The sequence below is a fragment of the Manacus vitellinus genome, unplaced genomic scaffold (genome assembly GCF_001715985.3).
Source record: "Manacus vitellinus isolate BGI_N305 unplaced genomic scaffold, ASM171598v3 scaffold_16_pilon, whole genome shotgun sequence".
NCBI lineage: Eukaryota > Metazoa > Chordata > Aves > Passeriformes > Pipridae > Manacus > Manacus vitellinus.
In genome coordinates, this window is record NW_021939189.1 from 6,874,590 (window position 1) to 6,896,651 (window position 22,062).

Below are 22,062 nucleotides of genomic sequence, written 5' to 3' on the forward strand. Positions count from 1 at the left end.
CCAGTCAGAAATCTTGGGGAGAAGCATTCTCTTTCATATGAATGGTTCATGCTGAGTTCTCATCAAATACCTAAATTGCCTTATTTTATGTCAGTTGATGGATGATCTCTGTGTTAACTGTGTGCTGATAACGCTTTCTTAATCGAGGCTGCAGCTGGGAGTCAAATCACATGGCACAATGCAAAAGTCACCCCAGTTGTCAACTGAACAGGTTTCACTGGAGTTATGTCATCTCTGTGCAATGGGGTGTTATTGCTGGGAGGAGCAAACATTGCTTGTGAGGTACAGGTGGTTACTGGGACAGGCTTCAGATGTATCTGTTGAGTTTGAATATGAATTTGGGAAAGGGACAACTTTGATTTGAGCATCTCTTCTCTACTGTGGAATCCTTGAGCTTCTGGGCAAAGGATACGGTAGGTAGGGTGTGTTGGAGTAGATCTCACATGTTTGGAGTCAGGTGATGGCTTTGGGAAAACGTGATCTGCACTATGCAAGTCTGCAGCTTGCTGCCTAAACGCTGAATTGTCTGAGCTGTTGTGTAACCCACCCGTAACCTGAGTGCTGGGTTGCAGGTTTTTGTTGCATCATTAAACCTTCTCTTTCATTACTGGTTTAGCACCATTATACAGATCTCCTAATTTATATAATTAAGCACAGGGCAGCTCCAGTGACATGTTGATTCGAGCATTAAAGTGACTTAATACCATGGTTGCGTGGCTGGTGTTTGGCAGAGCCGGGCAGCTGCGCGGCGGTGATGGAGACAAGCCGGCTTTTGAAGAAAGCGGGGATGTTGCTGCTGTGTGGGTGGAGAGGTGATATTGGCCAGATTACAGACTGTGCTGGCAGCCATCTGCAAAGCCTTGGGCGAGTTGTTTTATTTTCTGGCCCTTTGTGTCCCCTCCTAGCATTTATCTGTTTAACCTGTAAATGTCGTGGCGAAGGAATTCCTGCTGTGTGCCTCCATGGCCCTTGGCACAGAGGGACCTTGTTCGTGGCTGGAGCTGCAGTGGGAGACAAGAATATAGATTTGCACTTGGTGTTTTATACCAAGATACCTCCTTAATATGGAGGAGAAAGCCTTGTCTTAATGTGTCAGTGCATGTTATATGCTGGTATTTGGTTTCAACGTGTACATGTTCTCTTCCTTGTCACAAACTTTCTCAGTGCGGTAAAAGTTCTTCATTTTGTTGATTATTTTTTTAAACTGTGTGGAGATGAAGAATGAAATCCATGGGGAAAGTCTCATTAAACAGGTGAATTATGCAGGCCTCTTGGCTGGAGTCAGAATGCTTTGCAGCTGACGGTCATTTTGTTTTCCTTCCTGTGGCAATAGAACTCGATGACCCTATTTAGCTCAATTTTACATAGGGGAATTGAGAAAGAGGTCACGTTGACTGGGACAATTTTAAACAATGAAAGTGTGGGGATAATGTCATAACCTTCATGTCATGGCCTAGCTTTGAGCAGGGTGATGGACCAGACAACCCTCCAAGTTCACTTCAAACTGAAATTTTCTTGTTTCCAAACACTCTGCCTTTTCTCAGGGTCCATATCCTGTTCTGGGAGTGACATGTCACCTTCCCAGGAAATGTCTAGCCTGTCCTGTCATGAGCTGCACCCAATATTTCAAAGAAAATAGACCTGCTCTTTCAAGTGGGGCCATGGTTAAGTGGCATTTTCCCCTGCCTTGAGGCAGTGTGTTGGTAGCTCTTGATGATGGCCATGCTGAAGTAGTCCTTGCCCTCACTGTTCATGCTTCCTCTGTTTCCTGGTTTTCTGAAGGGCATTTGTTTTGGGCTTTGCCCTGTTCTAGTATGAGAGCACAACTCATTGAGATGGTCACCTGAATATCATTGTAGAAAAGAGAGGGAGGAAAAGAAACTGTTGCAGATTTAAAAGAGCTTTTTAGAAAAGAGTGTTTTAGAAGTATGTGTGGACTTGAGATGTTACTGCAGGTTGCTGCTGTTTGCTTTATTTTTTAGCTAGTTGCTCTGATATTGGACCCTGGTAACAAGGGGGATGGTGGTCTTGCTCTGGTGGATCAATGAAGTGTTAGTCTGTTGTGCAGATTTTAAACCCTCCATGACTTCAGTTTTAATATCTCCCATAGTTAGCCATGATGGTCTTGTGGAAACAGTTTGAAGACCTTATCTCAATCCTGATGTGGTTTTACAAGACTGTCTGAAAAGAAGCAGTTGCTATTTAGGATGAATGCGGTGACAGGCCTCAGTTTAAGGAAGATCAAATTTCTGGACCAAGTCCTGCTTTTATTATTAGTAAAAACCTGTAATGGCTAATAAAAATATTGTTATTATTTCAATTTTTTTCCCTTCAATTTTGAAGGCCAAAACCTCGTATACCTTTGAAGAGCACTTGTGCAGGACCATGCTCTCAGAGGTCAGGGGTTTTTCACTGCTTGCAGAGTCCCCGTGGCACCTAATCTTCTGGGGTAACAGGTTTCTGTGTGTTATTGCACAGGAAGAGTTTATGGAGCACAGGTTGCTGTCAAGAGGGAAGACAGAGAGCCATAAAGCATCCCTGACCTCTTTGTTTCATTGCTTTGCAATTGCTGCTGGAAATAAAAAGCAAACCCCAAACTTCTTTCAGTTTTGTGCAGATCTCCAAGTTCTAGAGAGAAAAATCTGTTTCTGTCCAGGGCTAGAAGCAGCAGGGAAGTGGTCTTGGATGGGTGCATCCTTGCTTCCCTTTTCATCCAATTGGGAATATTTCTGTTTACAAGTTCAAGGCGACGCTGTCAAAAGAGTTTAGGTTTCAAAAGTTAACTTAGTGTGTATGGAAGAATTTTTGTCTCCCGTCTCTTGGTAATCAGGATTAATGGGACTCCAGTTAACATCTTAATATTATTGCTTGCTCTGCAATGTGTACAGAGATGTGAAATATGGATATGTTTTACTTTCTATTGTTTTAAAATTCTTGGTTTTTCTTCATCCAGTGTGCCAAGTCAGATGCTGCTCTTTAAACAAAACCCATCATTTACTTTCAGAGGAACCTTGTGTGTGTGTCAAAATGTGAGGAGCTGCAATCTGCTGGTACAAATGTGATAACTGTGTGATGCAGTGGCTAGTGGATCCATGTTGCACTTACACTTGTCCAAAGAAAAGCAGATTTTAGGCAAATAATACTTTATTCTTCTGTTTATATAGAATCATATTTAGCTTGGAAAAGACCTCTAAGATCATCAAGTCCAGCCATCAACCCAGCTCTGTCAAGACCACCACTAAACCATGTCCCTAAGTACCACATCTACACATCTTTTAAATCTCTCCGGAGGTGGTGACTCCACCAGTTCCTTGGGCTAGTCAAGCAAGACCTGCCTTTCTTAAACCCACGCTGGCAGGGCTTGATCCTCTGGTTGTCTGAGAAGCGTGTCACCGTGTCCAAGCAGAGTGTCTCCAGACTCCCTTCCCTAAGGAATTAGGAAACATAGTTCAGACCATGGGACAAACTTCTTAAAATGTCTTGTGAGGCAGTCTCTCTTGGGCGTCAATAGAAGCAGGAAAAGGATGTCCTATAACGAGAATATTGTGATACGCAAATATAGGCTGTGTATTCAACACAAAAGATTACAGCAGCATGCAATTGTACACCCAGCAGTTTGGGAGATGAGGAGGACAAGCAGTGTTTTCATTGACAGCTCTTGATATGAAATTGTGAGGAGGTTTTATAGTGGGCAACAGCCAGAACTCAAAAGTACTCCAGAGGCTTGTTTGGGTGCTGTAGCTGTGGGATTGGCTGTGTTTGGGCGTCTTGTCTATGAAAAGGTTCCAACTGTATCAAATAATCCCCAGTAATCGGCAGTTCATCTCTTGGACCATCTCCTAGTGCCCTCCTTTTGGTGCTCTTCCTTGAATTTGTTGAAAGCTTTGTGATGGCAATTACAACCAGATGGTGAAATAACCCGTTTGATGTGTCAAAGCCGTCAGCTGGCAGAGCAACAAAATATATATCACTTCTCTGAAAAATAAAATGGGTTTGTGTTTAGGGAAAAAAGAGCAAGTTTGAGGAGTATTTTCCTCTGTGCTGGGCACTGGGCAGTGTTTGGCAAGGGTGGGTGTTTGCTTGGGAGGAACCATCAAAGCAACTGGAAGCCCTGAGGTCCATGTGTTGGGGCTCTACCAAGCTTGTGTGTTTGAGAGCCCTGACTGATTGCTCCCAAATAGATTTTCAGCACAGGATAACTCCTTTTTTGGCTGTGTTATTAACTGCTATTCATTTAATTTGGAAATGTAGGGAGCGTACCTTTTGGTACTTGGCTCCTCTGCCTCTAAAGGACACATCAGGTGCAGATTGGGCTCTTTTTTGGGAAAAGAAGGAATTACATATATAATCCACAGGGCCAGTTACTTTGTCTTCTTAAAATTGTAAATAGCTGTAACACTGTCCTTAAATTTTATTTTCCTCTCTCTTCAAAAGATGTTTCAGTAATTCATCAGTGGCCTGGTAAATTTCTTCTTTAGCTGTCTCAGTATGGAGGAAGCAAGACCATGAACAGTCCACTATCAAATTATCCTGTCCTAGCAATGAGATGGCGTTTTCCCCTATTTTTATTAAACCCAAGCAAAATACATTATATAAAGGCAAGTGTCAATAAGACCTTCCTTTACATTCTCATTTACTTTAGTGAGCACTGGGTATTGTCATTACTATCACCCCTTTTAGGCAGAAATTATCCAGTTACAGGTTGTTGGGAATGCTGGCAGAGCATTGTAGAAACTAAATTGCTTTTTATAAAGCTACTGTATGTCATCATCTTCCTGTAATTTTAAGACTCAGAAAACAGGGGCTATGTCAGTGTTCATCTACACTTGGTGATGACTTTCCCAGTACAGGAAGAGGAGGAGAAGAAATCCCCATGGGGAAATCCTTCTGAAATGGGTGTGTTTAGGCGTGCAGGGGTTGTCCCATAACAGTTTCATGGGAAGTAGAAATCAGTTCTTTGGGGAATTGATTCTCTGATGTGGAGAGCCTTACTGATCGTGCAGGCTCTTTACATGTGGAACTAAAATATATATATAAGACTTTTTAATTTTATTTGCTTCTTCTTGTAGCAATCTAAAAATTCCCACAGAATAAAACCAGACAAACAAAAAACCGTGAGGAAGAATTTTGTGATCTATGTTACAGTTTTTCATTGGTAGACCAGTTGATTTTCTTCACTTGCTAAAACTTTCCAAGTCCTGAACATCCAAGTAAGCACTGCATATGACTCCATACACACACCCTCATTCCTTGGTGGATATGAGGAAAAACATGCAGTGATTCACAGCAGGCTCAGTATCTACTTTAGCAGTGTTAGCCATACCCATATTCCTTGTTGGTTCAAAAGAGTAGCAGCAAACCCTGCCAAAATATACAAATACAGTATTAAAACCCAAGTTATCAGTGTTTCACAAACAAATGAAACCATTGTACTGTTGTTGTATGTGCCTTTTGAGAGAGCTGTTATTTGGAGATCAACACAGGATGGCAAGTAGGAGCCTTGGGTTAATGTTGCTTACTTAACAGAGTTAATCATTGCTTTATCAAATGGTAACCATCTTCTAAAATGTGGTCCCGAGAGTAACACTACAGAAATGCCAGAGGGAAGTTCCAGTCTGTTTGTTTGTGGCTGCAAGGGTGGTTTTTACTGGTTAATGAATCCAAAGAGTGTTTGTGTGCTCTTAACTGGGGTTTAAGAGTTCAGGTAATTCCTCTTTCAGCTCCAGTAGTTTGGCATAAGAATGTAATTCAGAAATGTGTGACATCGCAGTGAAGGAATTCGTGCACAATGCTGATACTTTAAGAGGGACAAGAGTATGAATTTTCTTTTTTCCTGTTTGGTCTGTGTCTAAATATATATACTTGCAGTAAAACACAGTACCCTGTAGTGCCTTACTTTCCCCATTTCTCAGCAGAATGCATAAAAGAGACTTTTAGCCATTAATCTTAAGAAAACATTATGTAAAACCAACATTGAGGTGTTGAGGTGATGCTGTTCTTGTGCAGACGAAGAAGTGAGATTTGCTGTGCAGTGCATTACCTTCCAGTGCAGTCTGTTCCCGGCTAATTCACACAGTACAATTGATTTCCCAGCTGGTAACTCATTTTGCCATTGTTACTTCTGTGCTTGTACTTGCACTTTGAGGTCGGCAGGCTGGCTCAGGCTGTGAGATTCCCAGATTATGGATGCTTTCCCAACTGGCAGAGCACAGGGGCAGAGTCTCTATCTGGTAGAACAGGAGGAGGCAGTTGGTGTGTCGCGCTTGCGTTTGGTGATGTGTGTGTAGCCACAACCTTTCCTGTTGTGGTAACCAAATGATGGCCTGAGGTACCCTGATGACTTTGATTTGGCTAATAAAATCTCCCACACAGCATTTAATAAACTAAAGCCCAACCTGGGCTTTTTCTCCTTTTGACATTTAATCCACTATAACTGCTCTTTCCAGGTGTGCTTTGTAGGCCGGGTTTATCCCTATGGATGAATCTACTGAGTAGGCTTTTCCCCAGAGAAGGAAATCAGCCTGTGGAAAAGTGCAGGCAGCCCAGAAGGGTTTGGCAGAGATTTGCTGGCTTCATCTGCTGGCTATCATCTGCCATCATCTACTTATGGTGCTGTTGTTCCTTTTAAAATACCTTGCCATAAAGGAGTTCACAAAGAGTTTGATGAAGTCTGGGAGGGGCTGTGTTGATGGATACAAAGGACTTAAGGCCAGCTTAGTGGTTTGTGATGCAGTGGTGGACAGCAGATCAACAGCTTTGGGGATAAACCAGATAGCAAGACAGCAGCAAATACAAGTCAGCAGCACAGTTATTCTTAGGTGGTGCCAGATGCCCATATAGATAGCCCTGTACAGTGTGGTCATTGCCCCGTGTGTGCTCGTGGAACCACATGGGACTGCCATGGGAGGCAACAGGTGCCTCCTGTACAGCCTGCAAGGTAGAGGATGGTTTCCATCCCCCTTGGTGAAGGTGTTGTGATGCCAGTTTGTGTGTTGGAACCCCAGCAGCCATGATGACCCTTGCACTTGATGACTCCTTCTTCCCTCTCTTCCAGGAGCTGAGTGTTGTGACCTGCCCTGCTCCTGCCCGCTTGGTGTGGCAACGACCTGAAGGACGTCTTGGAGCCACCTGTACTGCTTCATGCAGTTAAAGTAAGGTTAAATGTTTTTTGGCAGCTCTTTCAGGCAGAAATGAGGGTTGTTGAGGTGAGGGGTTTGGGAGAACAGGTTTACCCATTGCCAAACCATTTGTCAGGCTTACCCTTGACAACAGGGGAGCATGTTGATATCAAAGCACATGTTATAAGCAAATTCAGAAAGTTACTTTGCCGTGAAATACAGTTTATTTGTGGTGGAAACAGAAAAGAGATGTGTGGTCTTGCCTCTTGTATCAATCATATGCCATAGTGTAAAATAGCACTTAACAGCATCAGCTGTTTTTCCCTAATATTTTAAGATACAGCTTTCATGTCCCTCAGCAGGCACATGGTTACAGCCCAAGGATTTCCATGGGAGGCAGTCAGGATCAGAGCTGAGGTCCTGCCAGCTGCTGGTGGGATGTGCCTCCCGGTCGGCGCAACGGCTGTCCCTCTGTCTGTCCTGGAGCAGTCATGTTGTTGAGGCTTCTGCGTTTGTTTTTCAGTTAACAGCAGCTTTTTCATGTGGTGAACCAGACCAGGGGATGGATCTGACCTAAAAACAAGTATATGGTTATTGCAATACTGAGTAGCTGTTTTGACTCATGGAGTTACACCCATTCTCTCCAAAATGACTTGAATTTGCAAGAAGTATTAGCTTGAAGCAAAGAAACTCTTAGAGTCTTGCCTGGAAATGGGTGCTTGTCATGTTTGAGCTCTGTCAAGGGAAGAAGAGAGGACAACCACGGGAAGCTGCCTCTTCTTCTCCCACTGTCCCTAACCTGTTTACCTTCTGCAGTGCCTCACATTTTCCATGGTCTTGCCTGGAAGACCAGCACTTTAATAATACCAAGTCCCAGTCGTTTGGCATTACTGAGCTGTGGCAACAGCTGGGTGGATTAATCATAAAATGCTGTTACTGTAGAGACAAGTATTTATTGTAATTGTTTGGCTTTACTTTATTCAGTGGGGTTGAGCAGGGGAATTACACCTATTTTCAGACCTTGGGAAAGAAATGAAGTCTTTGGCGAAATTATGAATGAAACCTGCTTTATCAGGAATAAATGTCTTGCTTAGAGCTGGTCACCAAGTTCATCGTGTTTAAAGAAGGAATGCAGAGAAGCAATTTGTGGCTTTATTTGTCACAGTGTTTCTTAACTTTCTGCTGATTTTGGAAGCGTGGTGAACTTGCAGCAAGCAGTGCTTGATGCTGAGAAAGATGCCAGACCCTTCCTGGAGGTGATCAAGGGGATGATTTTTGCATGGCAGTAGCAGCAAAATCTCTGGGGAGGCCCAGCACAGGCAGCAAGAGCTTCTCACCTGAAGTCCTGCCTGGGAACCAGCCTCTGCATCACCTCTGTTTTTTGGGTGTGCCTCCTGTGAAGAATCTGGGAAAACAAAAAGGCTAAACTGGAGTTCAGGAGCAGCATTCTCATACCCTTTCCTTTTCCTGCCTGCTGGTCTAGTATTTCCATAATTGGGCCTATAATGATAATCTTTTCATTTCATTCATAAAGTGGTTACTGCTTAATGAACTTCATGTTAATGAGCTCTGTAACATTTAAAATAGCTGCATAACTTGAAAAAAAAAAGAAAAAAAGCCATCAGCAATAAGGGACGGATTTCCACTCCCTGAGCTTAATCCTGTGTTATAATTGTGGAGAGGTGCCTGGCTGGCGAACAGCTGCACAGCGTGGGCTCTCCCTTCTGCAGAGCTCCTTGTCCCCGAGCTGGGGTAATAAATGACTTAATGGAAAGGCTGGGTCCTGTGGGCACTTAACCCATTCCATTCCTGGGGGACCAGTGTGAAAGGCCACTCTGTAAGGCAACGGAAAGAAATGATTTCAGTTGTGAAGCGAGGTGTCTGCTAAGTTTGTTTTTTGAGTATGAGTGAGCTGTAGAAAGGTTCAAACGCAAAAGGTGGGGTAGTGGAACTGGGTACAAACTGTGGTTATTTAGATTTTTATTATTTGATGCTTTAATTTATTTAAAAATTGGATTTGAACGAGTGTTTTCCCTTTTCTGATCTGGGGAAGTAATGCATTTTGTTGCTTGGGGTTTTACTTTCTGTAGGGCATTCCCTGGATGCACTGTGTAATACAGTGTCCTGGGAAGAGTTACAACTCTCATTTTTCCTCTCTGGGAATGCCACACCAAATAACTCCATCATTGCACTCATTAGGTGAATGATGTGCGTTTTTGAGGCTGTTGTGCTTCAGAAAGGATGTGCAGCAAAATGAACATATTCTGTCACTACCTAAAGTATCCGTTCAGAGAAGAACATATTCCCATAGTTTTTGAGTTGAAAGAAGAGGACAATTATGAAGCAACAATTTGTAATTTTGCAGTGGCAGATGTGGTTGTGCTGTGCCACAGGGAGTGAGGCTAGCACAGGTACTCCTGTAGGAAACCCAAAGTTTCTAGTGAAGTTTTCCTCTTCTGGAAAAAAAGTGCCAACCAGGCTTTTCCTGAGTAAGTCTGTGATGCCTGGAGCCCCAGTGGGAGCATTTGCAAAAGGGAGCCTAAAGGGAAAAGTGAATCTGATTTATTCTTTAGAAAGGAAGAATACATTAAAATGTTGGGCACTTGAAGCTGCTTTGGTCAAAACATGAGTGGAAACATCTCTTGGATCTTGGTCTTGATGCCAGTTTTTCCAACTCTGTGGCTAGAACTCTCTGCTGTGGAGAGTTAAGGTTGGTGCATGCACTTATTGGGTAACTACCTGGTTTGTAAATGCTAGGAGATATTTAATAATATTTGTCATCATAAAAGCATGCATGATGCTTTGGGTGTCATGGATTCTTTTGTACTCCAAGCCTGTGGTTTTGGGAATGCAGTACAAGTGCTGTGGTTTGGGGAGCACAGAGAGAAGCACAGCCTTATTGCTCAGCTCTAGGGTTTGGGGGTATTATTTCTTTCACTGAAGCCATCATTACTCGGTGTAGTTCCTAAAACAGCACAGCCTTGAGAGCCAGAGAATAATCAGGTTGTTTTTAGGAGACATGCTATAGTCAAGACCTTGTTGGAATCAATAGTTGACCGCTTTGCTCTCTCCCACTACATGTGTAAGGCTGTAGGCATTTTGTTGCTAATGACAGCTGTCCATGTTTATCCTTTTATACCTGGGGTGAAACACTCTCCAAAGCCTTTCTTCCTTCCCTACCATTCTTCACCTGGTCCCATGCTATGCATCTCTGTTTTCAAAGGTAACTAGTAACTTGTGTGATGCTGCCCAGCCTGATACCTGGGGGTTTTCATGAAGTTCCTGGTTAAACCCCCAAAGTCAAGATCACTCTTACAAACCTGAGCTGGTTGTCACTGAGAGCTTCCCCACAGTTTACTGCCAAAATGTGTTTTTAAACGGCAAAGTATATTGGAAGGTATAAACTGAATTTTGCTCATTTGAAGAGGCAGCTAGAATGTCTGCTAAGGATTTCTGAAAGTTAATATTTGAGCCTGAGATAAAAGTCTCATGCATACGTGAAACAGCTGCCCCAGAACCTGTTGGAGGACTTAATTTGAGTATAAACATATGTGTGCTTTTGCGTACATGGTGCTCTTTAATTCAAGCTGACTGTTAGGTCTTAACTTTATTAGGATGTAGCTACTTGAGCTGAAGATGTGGTCTGTGATTTTTATTTTATTAGAGCAGCATGATAGCTCCTTTTGAAATGTTGTTTGGATTTTACAAATAGGTATCTTAAGTATTGTTTGCCTTTAGTAATATGGTAAAGGAAAAAAATTGACAAGCGAGGTCAGGGTTATATCAGATTACAAGTGAATTGGTTGACAGTATATGTGTATTGTAAAGTGGGAAATTAATCACTCTGTGTTGATGACCCATGGACATTTACAAAAGGCTGGTCTTTCTGTTGCACAAATAGATTCCGGAAACAGGAAAGAGGCTTATGACAAGAGGATGAGATCAGTTCGTATAATTAGAGCTGGCTAATAATCCTTTTACTCTGTTTTTCCAACTTTTACAATATCTTACTTTATTTGAAATTGGGCACATGAACTGTAGAGAGAGAGCTGCTGTGATTTGGGTTGTGTAGGTTTGTATTTTGTATCTTCTGATAGCTGGAGAGATGGGAGCAGGAAAACCAGATGTGCACTTTTGAGAGGGATCTCTGCCTTCCTCTGCCAGGCATAGGGGACAGCACTACTTTTATTAACCCTACACTGCTTCATCTCTTTCCAGGCTTTGGGCAGGAATTAAGTAATCCATTAAAAGATATTTTTTTGACAGTTATGAGATTGAAATAGTGCAAAAGAAGGAAGTGCTGAGACTAAGGTTATTTGACTACGTAAGACAGGGCTGGCAGAGCTGGGTTAGAGACTTGCTATAGCATGGATAAGGCTTAAGCATATTTTTTTAATGCATGTGTGTACTATCTGCTTGCCTGTATCTTAACTTTTTGTTAAACTTCATTATTTTGGGAAGGATAACGGGAAAGATTTGGGTAAGGGAAGTAGTGTGGCCAGGGGGGTTGGTTGGAGCAGAGGTGGGTGCAGCCCCTGGGCAACCCAGCTCCCAGCCCAGGAAATGTGTGGTGCCAGTTCCTGCTGCCAGGAAGCTGAGCTACATTAAGCAAAGAGAGTTAATCAATATGCAGAGCATTTTATTAAATCATCAGTCAATTAAACCAGTGACGCTCTGTTAGGTTGTGCTGCAGTGAGGCTCCCAGCCCCTCTGCAAGTTGTTCAGCACTTGCAACTCCTTGGTTCCTGATGGATGGCCTTTTGTACCTGAAGGCCACAGTACTGAGGTTTTCAGCACTGTTGAAAGGGAAAAAAAAAAAAACCCAAAAAAACCAAACACATTTTAGGCTAATTTTGCAATTAAATATGTTCTTTTTATTTTTTTTTCCTAGAGGGAAAACATTATTGTGAAGTTTTCTTTTTGTGAAAGGAATCTCTATATGTCTGGTTTTCTTGAGGATGGCTTACTGGGTTACCTCTGAGCCTTTGGAGGAGAGTGATGGTACACAAACACCTTTGAACCTCCTTTCCATCCCTGGCAGCCAAAAGAAACTCCTGTGTATCTGAGACTGAATGTCATCATATGGTTTTGTTTGCAGACAGGGCACAGCTGGGAAGCAGTATCACCTGTGGAAATGCTGTGTGAGGGATATATTTTTATTCCTAAGCAATCAATTCAGTGAGAAAACATAATGTTCAGCGAGTTAGATAAATTCAGATGACTGAGTACAAATATCTGGGGGTTTTTTACTTCTAAGCTCAGCTGTGATAATAAACACTATGCTGCGATATGCTGGTGACTTGTTTGTGGCTGCGTGTTTGAAGTGAGGTTTCTTTTATCTTCACCTCTTCTCCTTTTCATGATCAATTACTTTTGCTGGTGATATCACTTTCCTGTGTGTCTACAAAATAAATTTGGGATGGGTTACTTCTCCTAATCCCTGCAACCTCCTATTTCTGACTGGATATACAAAATCATGCATTATTATAGCAACAGAAAAAGTCGTTCTGTATTTGGTAGTATGATGCCTGAAAGGATTTATCTTCTGTCTTAGGGTTTATTTTAGTCACTGCAATTGTAGCTACTCTATTTATACAAATTTCTCCATGCACAATGCTGAACAACTGGTTTATGGGTTTATTTCTCCTGCCAAAGCTATTTGTAGGTTCTGTCCTGGTTTTTTTCAGTCTCCTCTCACGTGGATTTTAAGGACATAGCAGTAGTACACCGATTAGGATGCTCATTCATTTTATGAATGGTGAGTTCTGGTCTTCATTCAGTGTGGAATGAAACTTGTGGGACAGAGTGTGTGAGCAAACCCGTGTCTCAGCCAATACCAGTAGATTGAGAGTAACTTACTGCAGGTCTGAACTTTGCAGAAAGATAACCAGGAAAAACACCACACAAGAAAATATAAGTAATAAAATCAACCTCAAGTCATTTGTTTCTTTCAGTTTTCAGACTTTTTGCTACAGGTAAAAAAACCAACCAACCAAACAAAAAAAAAACCAAACCAAAAAAAAGACAAAAGAATCCCCATAACCAAACCAAAAAAAGCCTTTTTTCAAATAATTGTTTTATAACAAAAAATCGAGGAGACTGATGATGAATAATACAACACAGTAACGTCATATACCACTCAAAAGTGGTATTCCCTTGACACTGAGGGAGAACAATAAACTTGTGAAAGAAGTTGCTATTTTAGTTCTCTTAGCATGAAATCGTGGCTGCAGCAGGAATTCATCTGTATATGGGCAATTGGTCTCCTCTCCAGTCCCCCCACTTGCCATTTCCCCATTTTTATTTATCTTGTGTGGTTTAGAGCAGCAGCTCTGCAGGGCCTGAAACCCAATCCTCTTGATATTCCCAAGTACTTGATAAATTAACATTTCGTACAACCAGAGTGTGGAGGAGTGCCCTTGAGGACACTATGCTTTGTTGAATGAGAAGTGATGTGTTTTTGGAATCTTGGTTTTATTTTTGTAGTACAACCATATAGCAGAAAGCTGAGAAGGGGGGTGGATGTGTACTCCTGGGAAATCCTGGATTTCTTTAAACTCTTTTACAACTTAGGGGTTATTTGCCTAAAGGGTGAGGATCTGAGTGTTGGCTATAAGGCAGGTTGTCCCACTGTGGATATATGTATTGGTGCCCATGGTACAGTACAAAAGGAATTCTGTTTGTCTTGCTCTTTTGCAGATAATCAACATCAGTAGTTCTTTCTGAATTTCTATGGGATATATGTTGTTTGGGCTACCTAGTGAAGTGTTACTCCAGAGCCTTGAAGTCAAATTTTAGTCCTTCCAAGGAGTGAAGTCCTTATAAACTACTGTTACAGGATGGTTTTATAGAAAGTAAATTCTGTTACATTGAAAAAAGATAAATCCTTCTTTGGCTTTCATCCCAGTGATGCTGTGATGCTTACAACTGGAAAGCCATCCTGCTTTCTCTGCATTTCTGTTTATCTGTTGGAATGCTTTCCGTGCAACCCGTAACCATCAGATTCTTCATGTGTTTTTTGGCTGTTCTTTCTTGCCCTCAACCACAAGCTCTTTATGGCTAAGATTGGGTTGGTTGTTTTGGGTTTTTTTTTGTACAGCTGGGAGTGCATGGGTAAAGCTTTGCAAATAAGAATCAATGTTTCTAAAATCAAATGTCAGAATGATAAATGAAAAGGTCAAGTGCTGGGATTCAGATAAATTTCAACAAAGCTTAAACTTGAAGTATATGTAGAACTGAAGTTTACTTAAAATACCTTAAACCTGAACTTGAAAAGCTTGGAAAAACTCAAACACTTAAAACAGAAGTTTATTTAGTGCATGAGGGAGGAGGAGGACAGTGGTAGGTAGGCTTTCTCAGGCATACTGCATGGATTAAATACCCCTCGTCCTTCTCCTCATTGCAGTTCTGGTCAGTTGTTGGAGGTGAGATTGGTTGTTCTTGTTTCTGCCCATCTGTAGATCTTCTTTCTGATTAAAAAAAAAAAAATTGCTAATTGACAACTCTTGAGAGTGGCACGAGGTTTCCTTTCTTAGATGTGTATGGTGTAGAACCAATGCCAAAACAACCAAGTCTGAACAGGGAGTGATGGGAAAATGGAAAACCATTTTGGAATTCCTGTCTACACGGTGTTCAGAGTCCTTCAGCATTACAGCTTGTGTGTGGGCTGGTTTGATCTGAAGGACCATTGACCTTCCTCTCATATTTGCCCTCAAAATACATACTTTGCCTGCAATGCCTAGAGGAAATAAACCACCTAATTATGGTTAAATGAAATGGTAGCTGGGAGTAGTGGAGGAAAAGGATTTATTGCTTCAGCACTAGGTGTTCATATCCCTTCCTACTGCCTGTGCTTGTTTGTAAACTCTTTGGGGCAGAAGCTCCCTTTGCACTGGCATTTTTACAGCATGTAACCAATGGAGCCCTAATCCTAGATGAGTTTTTGGGAACCACAGTAAAGCAAATAAATGCTTTTTTCCTTTCTTTCCCTGTCAGTTACCATACCCAGTGAAATGAAGAACAGTCATTTGTCCTTACCCATGAAATTTTGTGCAAAATAACACTGAAGTTCTATAGAAGAGACTTTAATACAACTGACTGTATTAATTCTTTAATGCTTAACAGAGCAGAAAGGTATCCATCCCATTTGGAGAAGGCTTCAGTAGCTTTCTATTTTACTGACCTGTGCAGATTTTTATAATGTCTAAAACCACTGTTGCTTTGAAGAACTTGAACCTGGATTTTCATTTCATGTCCTACTTTCAAATTTGCAAATGCAAGGGATTTCACTGTGGTATCCTAAGGTGGAAAACCTAATATAATTCCAGAAACATTGCAATATAATTGTCTATATGTATATAGAGCATGTGATAAACCTCCCAGACATTGAAATTCAAAAGATTCAGCTATTTGAAAGAAATAATATCAATGTTTTAAGTACAGACAACTGCTGCTGGAGTAAAACCTACTGGCTGCCATGAGGATGCCCATAGCTGAGTGGGAGCTGGGCAAGGGAGGTGGGATTTATATTTGCCTGTTCAGGTTAGTTTGGCTTTCAGGGCAGTTCATGTGTAGTCCAGATCCTGATCCCACAGTAGGACCATTATTCTCACTGCAGTCTACCACGTCTGAAAGAGCCAGTTCTTGCTACCCAAAAAGATAGAAATTGCTTTCTGGGGCTCATAGAAGGAACTGTCTTGAAGGATGTGCTCCTCTTATAATAGGAGAAAATGCAGTTTAACTCTTTTCTCCTGTTTTTTTTCCTCCTCATTTTCACACTTGAAGTAAATTGACTATATTAGGGTCCTTATGAATCTTGATTTGGTTATGATCTGCCTTTTGTTTTCCCTTTTCTTACTAGATTAAAGTTTTTTGAAGTTTTTCAGAGGCTGTTCCCTGCCTTCCCACTGGTTGGAGAAGTCCACTTGTCTAGAAACCTAAATTTAGTCCTTTGTTGACGCAGAATAGTCATTCAGGCTTATCTGTCACTCAGTTTTTCTCCTATGTTTTTGCCAGAGCACTTCCTAACAAGATAAAATAAAATATCTTCCAAACCTGCCTGTCTCTTTGCAAACTAAGTTAGCATACTTAGAAAAATTGGAATGACATGTGCATAATGAACTGAGAGATCATTTTAAGTTACTGATGTAAGGGCCAACTGTTAAGATAAGGGGGAAGAAAATCTCCCTTCAGGAAGTATTTCCAGGATTTTTTGACAAGACCAAGTGTTCAGCAGTGTCACCTTATTTTCCTACTGCTGCTGTACACTTCTCTTGCCAAAAAAACCCAACAAAAACTGGTCATGAGTTTGAACTCACAGTCCTCCCCTTTTTTCCTAGGTGAGAGGTGTTGATATTCTCCCTTCCTTACACATCAAGTATGTGCTCCTTTTGGACTCTATGACTTGTGGCACTTTCATCAGAGCCAAAACCACCTCTACCACAGAAAGAGGTGACCCAGGGGGAGTTTGTAATGCCACCCTGTCCTGATCTGTACGTGTCTTCCTCCTCTTTCTCATTTCTCTGTCTACTCAGCTGCTCCCAAGCGTCCGCCAGGAAGGTGATGGAGCAGAACAAAGCAGTCTGTACTTCTGTCAGATGACAAAGCTCAGGGGATGCCATCTCACTTTATTCCTTGAATTACAGGAACCTAAAGGCTCTGTTGAGGGCATGTTCCTCTGCAGCTGATGTTTCATAGAGATCTTTGCTACCTTGCGGCCTGTTTGAGCCAGACAGCACAGGAAAGCTCCTTTTACTGGTTTCCACCGATGGTCTTGAAAGGAACAGTCATATTAATACTCATTGTCTGCTCCATAAAAAAAGGACCAAATTGCTGTATTAGACAAGAAGTCTGAATTTTGCTTCTTGAGAGAATGAGACTTTCTAAAAATTCAAAAGTGAAGTGAACTTAAGAAGAAGTTTTTGCATCCATCGTTTGACTTCCATAAGATAAAATAAAATAATAAATGGGTAATGTTTTTGTGCCCCTGTTCAGGATACTCAGGTTCAGAATAGGAGAGAGAGGCTCAAGTAGGTCATGATGGAGATTGGCAGGGTTTGTCAATTTTTTTTTCTTTTTGTTTCTTTTTTCTTTTTCTTTTATTTTTGTGCCCTCAGTAGGACTTGAATTCAGGAGCATGTTGTAGGGCACAAGTGAGGTTTACTTGCAGAGCTGTCCTTGGAGCTCACCTGCTCAAATGAAAGCTAGGGCTACTAATCTCCTATTTTGGTGAGTAAGTCAGTCTTTATCAGAGCTGAAAATACAGTGAAAACTATCAGTCATAACCATCTTGAGGCATTCTTGCTGTACGAAGGGGAATCTCAAGGTTGAAAATAGACATGAATTGGACTAGATTTAAAACTATTGCAAAATATCACCGGCTGCCTCAGAGGACCTTTTGCAGAGGGGCTGTTTTGATGCACAAGCTTGGCAGGTCACTCTGGCATTTTAAAGCAACTGGTACAAAAACATTTTGTAAAATAAGGAGAGCGTGTGAAGGAGCAAGGATAGCTGGAATCAGCTAAGAAAACTTAGGCTGTGGTTTCATTTCTGTCTCACTGAAGGCAAACTGTGGGATTTGGACAGGAGCAAAGTATGAACAAGATCCTGTGTTTTTTGTGTGAAAAGCAGAGTGGTATTTCATCTATTTTAAAAAGGGTTTCAAGTATTTGCAGAGCATTACCAGTACTGCAGACATGAGTAACAGCAGAAATTCCATTTTTAATTGTTTTGCATTCCTTCATCTTAGGATCCTGGATCTCTTAATACACACATTAAATGAAAACTTAGAGCTTTTGTTTAGGGTGAATATTTTCTGCTGCAAGGGAGGAACTAATGCAAGAGAAATTCTGGCTCAACTGATTAAAAACCTCAGTACAGGAAACTTTCACCATGTTATAGAGAAATTCCAGAGACAGACCTGAAAGAGGAAACGGTCTTGGCTAAAATCACTTTTGTTGGATGAGTAATGGTAGTTTTTGACTATGAAAAATGCCGATGCAGAATCGTGAGCATTGTCTATTTTGGAAATTTTTCTTCAGTTTTCCAAGGAGCATTTTTTATTTTTTTTTAATAGTTTTGAAATATTTTTTTAACAAATAATCCAGTGAAAGGGTGAAAAATGGCACCAAACTCACTTGGGCAAGGTAGTAGGTGGATTTCTTGAGCAGCAGAGAGAACTGCAAATGTTTACAGATGCTTTTTTGTGGGGGAGTGGGGGAATTGGTTGGAAGGATGGCAATTAAGGATTCATAATTGTCATAAAAAAGCAGATATGAAGTGAAGGTTGCTAGGAGGACAGATGAAATGGGATGGACATGAAGGGGAAGTGAATTTCACTTGGGGGATGTCCTCAGCACCAACACTGCAGATGGCTCAGATGAGCACTTTACTAATTATTTTAGAGTTGTCTTTGCTTAATGTGATGATAAATTTAAGAAAAAATAAAAAATTGACAGATTCTTGTTGATCCAAAGGGAGACGATAGAAAATTGCTGTGTAAAAGTGATTATTGGAAGAAGTGATGTGTGGATGCTAAAGCAGCTTATAAAGAAGTACCTAAAATATTATGAAAAATAGCTTAAACTTGCTTTTTCTTTTTTTGTTTCAGTGTTCTGAGGTCATGAAACTTAATCCACAGCAAGCCCCGTTATATGTGAGTACCAATTAAAATACTTTTTTTTTCCTTTTCTACTATTCACACAAAATGCTTTCCACCATCTTTTTGGAGATGCTGCTCCTTTTCTCTTTGCTCCCTGAGGAGGTTATTTATATTAATTCAGTTGCAAATGCTCAGTGATAAAGCCCAGGTAAGTCACAGAGCTCCTCTGGCTTTCCAGCAGACTGTTTTAAATAACTTTTGAGCCATACAATGCTGTCTCTGTGCAGGTATCCCCTGCTTTTATTTTTTTCCCCTCCCCTGGAGCTCACGGCCGCGCTCCTGTGACTTGATGTGTTGAGAGGTGGTAAGAAGAAATTGCCTGGGTGGAAAATGGGGCATCCCAGCGTGCAGTGCTTGCCCACTGTGGTAATATTTTTCTGGTTGCAGTTTTAAACGTGGCAGGGAGGAACTGGAAGCAGCGCAGGGCTCGGCTGCAGCGGGGTATGGTTTACGTCAGCCTCCTGGAAGCTCATAACCTCCGTGGCTCCATTAGCAAGGAACAAGCTTCCTCTTGCTCTTGAATAGCAGCTTTGTTGCAGAACATGGGGACTGTCAAATTAGACCTGGGTTTGCGGGGGTGTGCGAATGTGTGTGTTAAATTTGTGCCAAAGCTGCCAGCCAGGTCTGTAACTGTTTGCTTTCCATATTGCCTTGCCCCGCTCGGAGCAGCGTTAGCTGCTGCAGCTCATGGCCCTGCCCTCGCCAGCAAGGGCAGAGCTGGATGCAAGGATGGAAAACTTGAAGGGAAAATTGCTTGCAAATGTGGCTTTTAAAGGGAAGGAAGAACAATCAGGACTGTTAGTAGACCTGTATCTTGGAGGGTGTTGTGCATTGTAAATAATGGATTGTATTCACCTTTAATGCTGTGGGAGCTTTAAATTTTACCTACTTTTAAGTACCAACTGGAAGTCTATATTGGAATTTATTCTCTACTTATTGTGCTAAGTCTTTTGCTTGAAGCAAGATTAAAACACTACGACCTGACTTCGGGAGGATGCTTTCCTGGAATATGCCATATTCTGTATTTTGAAGCTAAATGTTGCCTGAATTTTGTTAAATCTCAAGCCTATTAAATGCACCTTGACTTTAAAGAAACTTAATTTAAGCTTAAAACACGTTAAAAGAGAGTGAAACTTATGTTCAAAAATATGATAGAATTGCTACAGTAGAAACGTGAATGGTGGAATGCAGGATAAAATTATCCTTATGTCATTTGAACAGTGTATGACTTAACTAATCAGGAGGCTTTGTTTTCTCAGTCTTATCTACTGAATGAGTTTATTTTCCCACTGTTTTGTGTGGGGGTTTATTTAATATGTAACACTGGAGTGGTACACTTAGAAGTCCTCATCCCTATGTGATAGTGAGAACTGGGCTGAAGTCAAACATAGCCCAGTGTAAAATAATGATTGTATGGCACTTGGTGTACTGGTTCTTTGCAATGCAAATAAGTTGGTGACAACACTGTTAATACATCAGTGACTCTCTTTTCTCTCTTCCTTCTCCCCCCCGACCAGGCGTATACCCAAATCAGCTCCCTTTCAAAACAAAAAAATTTGGTAGCTTAAGGAAATCTGAAAAGTCAATATTTAGTAGTTCTGTTTGCTCTCAGTATAAATGCTTTGTACATTTTAAGATCAGTTTTGTTTTCCTTGTGTTGCTAATTGACAGCATGTCTGAGAGTTGTTAGGTGTGAGCAGAACATAAAGAATAAAGCATCCTCCTGGTAATATTTCCAGGGGTAGGCACAAGAGTCTTGTAGCCTCACCACTGGTAGGTGAATAGCAAACTTCATCAGGTTCCTTCTTCAAAGTGATGGCAACTCTGTTTTCCACATAGAGGCTCCTAGAGCCTGTTTTCAAATAACTGAGAACAGTATCCTGTGAATTTCTCCATAAGGAATTCCATCTCTGTAAATCACTGGAAATAACAGGCAATACTGACATGTCAGAGGATCTCCCTGTATTTGTCCACTCTCAGGAAAATTTGCTTCTCCCACACTTCCCCATTTTGTTCTTGACACCTTTGCATTACATCCTTTGCACTCTTCCTTTTTTAAACCACTAGCTTAGATTCAGGATTACATAATTTTGTTTATTATTTTACTAAGTCTTGGATGAGTTTCATCCTGAAAGCTCCATTAGATAGCTGGTTTTATCATCAGCAGCATTACTTTTAGAAGCTCCTTTTAGGAGAAGAAAGTAAAAAAATTATGTCTCCAGTTCAGTTCCTGGAAGCCACTTAGAGAACTAGAGCATATTTTGTTCTATCTGATAATCACCAGTTTGCCCAGATAATTGCTTCATAATTAAGAAAAGGGATTTGGGAACCTGAGATGTCCAGTGTACTTGGGACCAAAGTTTTGTGGGTGATGGAAAAGATTGTACTTTCAAATACACACTAATAGGGGGATAGAGATTCTAGTATTATTCAAATTGATGTACATGAATAGAAAGAAGACCACCTGCTGCATCCTTCTTGGTACTTTCTTTTGGCTGCTTGGACTTTTATTTACCTCTTCTGTAAAAGTCATCTGTCCTGCCCCTGCAGAGCTTGTGACCACTGGAGGTCATATGACGAGACTACTGGCCTTTGTAAGTGTGAAGATTAAGAAATAAGGTGGAAAACACATTCTGTAATAATAACAAAAGTGTCATGTTTTTGTGATTAAATAAGTCACATTTAAGCATTGCTTGATTGTTCTCTGGTTAATGAGGTTGCCAGGAACTGGAGCTCAGCATTGTATTGCTGCAGGTTTGGGCTGGAACCACAGCTCAACTTTTCCTCTGTCAGCAGCTGTTCCCAGGAGCCAGGTCCCCCCAGGAGCATTTTATCTGTCACCTAGAGCTGTTTGTTACCTCCCTTAATGCCGTTTAACGAGCTCCTCTGGCCCTGGGTGCTGCTTACAGCAGTGCAGTCATGGGGCAGAGGGGCTTGTGCCAGGAGAGATAGGGCAGGGGAGTGTTCCTCAATATAGCCCGGGTGTGATACCACCAGTGCTCACACAGGCTGTAGGTCAAGCAGCTCTTCCATCCTACCACTGTCAACACGTCATTGCCTTTAGAAAAGGCAGTGTGACTTTGCAGACCCTGTGGCTGAATATTGTGGGGTGAGTTTGAAATAAAGATATTCAAACCATGTCCTTAAAATGCATTGATTTCTTCACCTGCAAAAAAGGATCCATGTGGCTGGACAGTCCTTTGATTGCCAGCCCTTAGACTGCAGTTGGGAATACCTTTCTTGATGCACAGATACTGGTTTAAATCCAAAACTAACAGTGCTGTC

General features: G+C 41.4%; 1 protein-coding gene across 7 annotated transcripts in view; it reads left to right on the plus strand.

The window, feature by feature from the left end:
* The window catches only part of AKAP13 (A-kinase anchoring protein 13), a 186,842-nt gene that overhangs the window by 22,182 nt on the left and 142,598 nt on the right, over window positions 1-22,062 (plus strand). For all 7 annotated transcript variants that reach the window (XM_018069671.2, XM_018069674.2, XM_018069675.2 and 4 more), the window contains exons 2-3: window positions 7,055-7,151; window positions 18,727-18,771. In XM_018069671.2, coding sequence (XP_017925160.2) covers window positions 18,739-18,771 — 33 coding nt within the window. In that variant the 5' untranslated portion in view covers window positions 7,055-7,151; window positions 18,727-18,738. The remainder of the gene's footprint in view (window positions 1-7,054; window positions 7,152-18,726; window positions 18,772-22,062) is intronic.